A 4,536-nucleotide genomic window follows, 5' to 3' on the forward strand; every position below is an offset into this window, starting at 1 on the left:
AAATGATGATATAATAATGAGGATGATGACGATGATGATGCCTGCTGCTGCTACTGATAACGATAGAGTAATGGATGATAATGGTGAAGGTGATGATAATATAACGACTCCGATAACGATTGCAATGAATGATGCAGTGATAACGAAGATGAGGATAAAACCAAAATCAAGGAAATGTACGAAGCAGCAGAAATATTTAAACGAGGGACTTCATATTTTAATGGTATAAAAAATGCTAACTGAAACTTAGAAATCGATTTTTACAGATCCAATAGATAAAAATGAGAAATGTAACATTGATCATGATGTTTAAAATATGCTAGGCTGGTGTGAAGTTGAAAATTAACGTTTTTTTTGTGGTTGTCTCGGCGTAACACTATTTTTTTTATCTAATATAGGTGATTTAATCAAGAAAGCTTCACCTAACTCTGATAATAATAATTGATTTTTGTCTGTTGTGTGTGTTTATGTTATCACATCATACATGTTAAGAGGTTCTTTTCTGTCAGTACCTTTGCTGAAAAACACAAGCTGCTGTCTTATATTTTGTGCAAGTTGAATTTGATTGAAGCATTCGCATAGATATGCAAATAGCAGGAAAAAACCGAATAATTTGGTGGAAGAACTTAAAAAATGTTTTTAAATGCATCATTCAAAACAGAAGAACTGGAGTAGAAAAAAATAATTTGTCTGATAAATTGTGGAAATATCATCTAAAAAATACAATTCTACATTAAATATTCATTTTCTTCGATTATTACCGATGTTATTTTTAATGTTTCTTACTGTTCCCCGCAATGATGACTGCAAGGTTGGCTAAAAGTGCGTGCAATGTGCAATCGATGTTAACTTGGAGGAAAATTTTCTTTCTGTTTGTAGCTGGAAAATGTAGAGAAATGGGAGTAATTTCACGATTAAGATCGAATAAAGCGAATGAAATCTGATGTTCTTTTTGTAGGGGCGGTAACTAAAGAGGATGACCTTGCTAACTTGAGGGTCACTGATAAAACAGCAGTTTCCGTCCACCTAAGACACATTGTGATGTATGAGAAATTGTTACTTTTAAATATCAAATAATATTTAATAATTAAATGCACAATAAAATTATATTATGTTTGGATACAAGCTTCTGACATGATAATACAATAATACAAAATTAAATGAAATATGTTCGTTCGAGTGAAAAACGATTTCACAAAATCATCGTAGATATGATTTGGCAAGCAAAACACTACCAACTAGTTTATCGAACCTTGCAACTAACACAACAGAATTTAGTGTTGCTTGTGTTGTATTGTATGTGTTCTTTATGTTTTGAAGATGCAATTAAATTGCCTGCCTGTATTTACTCTCCTTACTTCAATTGCTCTGCTTTTGTTTACTAATCTATAAATCCAACATGCATATAAACCAATTTTTACTAAAAAAAATTTGTTAACAAATACGACATGAACAAAAATAATTCGTGTAAAGACGATTGTTACACGATAATGCAGTTGTGTGAACATGTTTCTCGATTATGCGAACTGAACGTGTGCACTGACTTTGTACTGAGTTTGATAAGATTAACGGGGCTTTAATGTTTTCAAACGTTCACTCTTATCTCATGCGGCTCAGTAAAATGATTCGGAATTAATCAATTACACCGCAGACTAACTTACAGCGGCCAATTACATTTAATCTAACACTCGTCTGCTCAGTTTTCATACATCCACCCTATTTTTTCTGTTTATTTCAGCGAAGTTATTTATTCCATTTATCTTTTTAAATTAACAGTTTGGTTGATACATTTATTTAAAAGAAGTAAAAAAATTTTTTTTAAATCATGTTTTTCTAGTAAAAAATAATTTAGTGGAACAAGTTATCATCAAGAAAAAATTATTTTAAAATTTACAAAAGCTAGAAAGTGTGGATCTCATTATATTATTGAGCAAAGCTTTGATTTTGTTTCCAAACTGTTGTGCAAATGCTAACGTCAGCAGACCAGCCCTCGCGTAACAATCACAACAACAGCAACAACATAAACAGAACATTAGCCAAATCAACAAATAAGCATACAAATACAATTTGAATTTAAATACATTTTCAAAACAGATAACAACAATTTGTCATCTATCTCGCTTCTAGCTTCAAGCCACTACAACCAAACAAAACAATAACAATAAATTATAATTTAACCAGGACAGACCCCAGCATAAAAAGCAATAATATCAACTCAAGCACTTACACAAATAAAAGCATCAATGACCTTTTACAACAGCAACAACAAAAATATCAACAACAACAACTGCATCACCATATTTAACAACAACAATAACAACATGATCATAATGAAAAACAACAATCAACCGCAGATCCAGGAGCGCAATGCAGCGAACGAACGCGAGAGAGCTCGAATGCGAGTATTGAGTCGTGCCTTCCACCGCCTGAAGACCTCACTCCCCTGGGTGCCACCCGACACGAAACTTTCCAAACTGGATACGTTGAGACTGGCCTCGTGTTACATCGCTCATCTCAGCAGAATGCTAGCAGACGATGGTGACGCCAATGCAGCTGCTACAGTGAAAGCTCTAGTGACGTCTGAACATGCGAGTGAACTGGTTAGAGGAGTGGTGGGCAGCTACTCACTGGACGACATCAACTTGAAGTCCTCCACTAAACTGGTTAGTTACTTTTTCAGAAAATTGTTCAATAGTTGTTTTCATGAATCAGTGTTGTTAAGATGGTGAATTTGTACTGACTATTTTTTTTCTCTATGATTTTTCGTCATTAATTTTGAAAAAGTAGAACCGATTAAATTGGTTCACAGTTTTTTGAATAGAAGTTGTTGTTGTTTGTTGTTAACTAATCAGAATTTATTGCGAGCCAGTTTTATTTCTTTCTTCCAACTCGTCGTCATCGTGTGTTGCCACCAAATGTGATCATGTCTGTCCATGTTTCCTTGATGTGCTTTTGCTGGTGATGGTAATATGCTAGAAAACGATTTATTCTGAAGTCTTGTTTACATCTGAGGAAAGAAAGACGAAGTAACAACAGCAATTAGTTCATTGTTGCCGGGACTGTAGTTTCGTTAAGAAGCAAATTAATACATCAACAAACATAAACCGCCATCTGATGCCTTGCAGATTGTGCTGCCGAAACGAAACATGTGAACGTGTGTGTGTGTGTGTGTGTGTGTGTTTCTCTGTCTATGTGTGTACATGTGTATGTGTATATATGTGTGTGTGTATGTATGTATGAATTTGTGTGTGCATCTTTGTGAATATCTATGTTTATGTATGTGTACTGTACACGTGTTGGCAATCTTATAGAACAAATATACTCTTTGAAAAAATATTTTTAGACATGTATGTTTGTAAACCAGTACGTATATGTGTTAATATTATTTGGAAATAAATTGCATTTTAACGTAAGTTTATGATTTTTTATAATTGTGTTTGTGTTGTGTGTTGTATGTTTGCAGTTGTGTTTATGCCTCTCTATGCAGCTTCTTGTATGTTTGTATATATCGTGTTTGTGAATTAGTTAGTTGGAATGCATTTGTGAATTAGTTAGTTGGAATGCATTTGTGAATATTTATGACTAAATATTCGTTTTTTGAATAATGTTACAAGCGGGTAATTAACATACTGTTTAGTATTGATGAATAATATTAAAATTGGAAGGTAAGCATAAATTTGGTCACAATTTGAAATTATTAACCAACAAATAATTGACTCATTCATAACCTAACTATACATCCATCCATCCGTCCGTCCGTCAATCAATTGATCATTGCATCTGTAGAGATCAAAGGATTCTTGATGTGAGCAATGAAGTTTGGGATAAAATGTTGCAGAATCAAGAGGTCAGAGGAGCAAACAATCGGAGAACGATTAATATGAAATAAAAAAAATTTGACCTCGGCTAAACAACATTGACACCCATACTTAATTCAATAAACTACAACGTCTCTTTGCTTTCTATGGACTAACTATCCATAGAAGTGTACTGTACAACACACACACACACACACAAACACACACATACATGAGCATTGTGTTTGTTTGAGGAAGACTGTGTACTTGTGGCATTGGCTTTGTGTGTGTCCCTTGTATGTGTGTGTGTGTGTGTGTTTGTGTGTGTGTGTGCGTGTATATGTGCGTGTTCTCCTCATACAATGAAGCAAAATAGAAAACATACTTTTGCATACTTACATACATACTTACTCCGTACTTTTGCAACGCATTTTACACCAGAGTGATGATGGGAAGATGAAAGCTCAAATAAGAATCACAAAACGTTGTTCCTAGAAATAAAATCAATTCACATTCCAATAGCATGCACTTTGTGTGCATGTGAAACAAATGCATTGGCTTTATGTGTTACTAATATTTGACTATAACATAAAATTATCACTCGGTTAGAAAATACTTTAAAATTATTTTAAGAATAAAATACTAACAACGAAAGGTCAACCACACAACACAAGTCATAAACAGAATGTAAAGGTCTCATTTGAGCAAGTTCAGACACCTTTGATGTGCTCTGCTGCTG

General features: G+C 33.8%; 1 protein-coding gene across 1 annotated transcript in view; it reads left to right on the plus strand.

The window, feature by feature from the left end:
- HELRODRAFT_188977 (hypothetical protein) overlaps positions 1-4,536 on the plus strand; it is a 6,722-nt gene that overhangs the window by 1,388 nt on the left and 798 nt on the right. Inside the window, exon 2 of the mRNA XM_009024677.1 lies at positions 2,355-2,663. Within this exon, the coding sequence (XP_009022925.1) occupies positions 2,355-2,663 (309 nt within the window). The remainder of the gene's footprint in view (positions 1-2,354; positions 2,664-4,536) is intronic.

This window comes from Helobdella robusta (genome assembly GCF_000326865.2).
Source record: "Helobdella robusta unplaced genomic scaffold HELROscaffold_4, whole genome shotgun sequence".
Classification (NCBI taxonomy): domain Eukaryota; kingdom Metazoa; phylum Annelida; class Clitellata; order Rhynchobdellida; family Glossiphoniidae; genus Helobdella; species Helobdella robusta.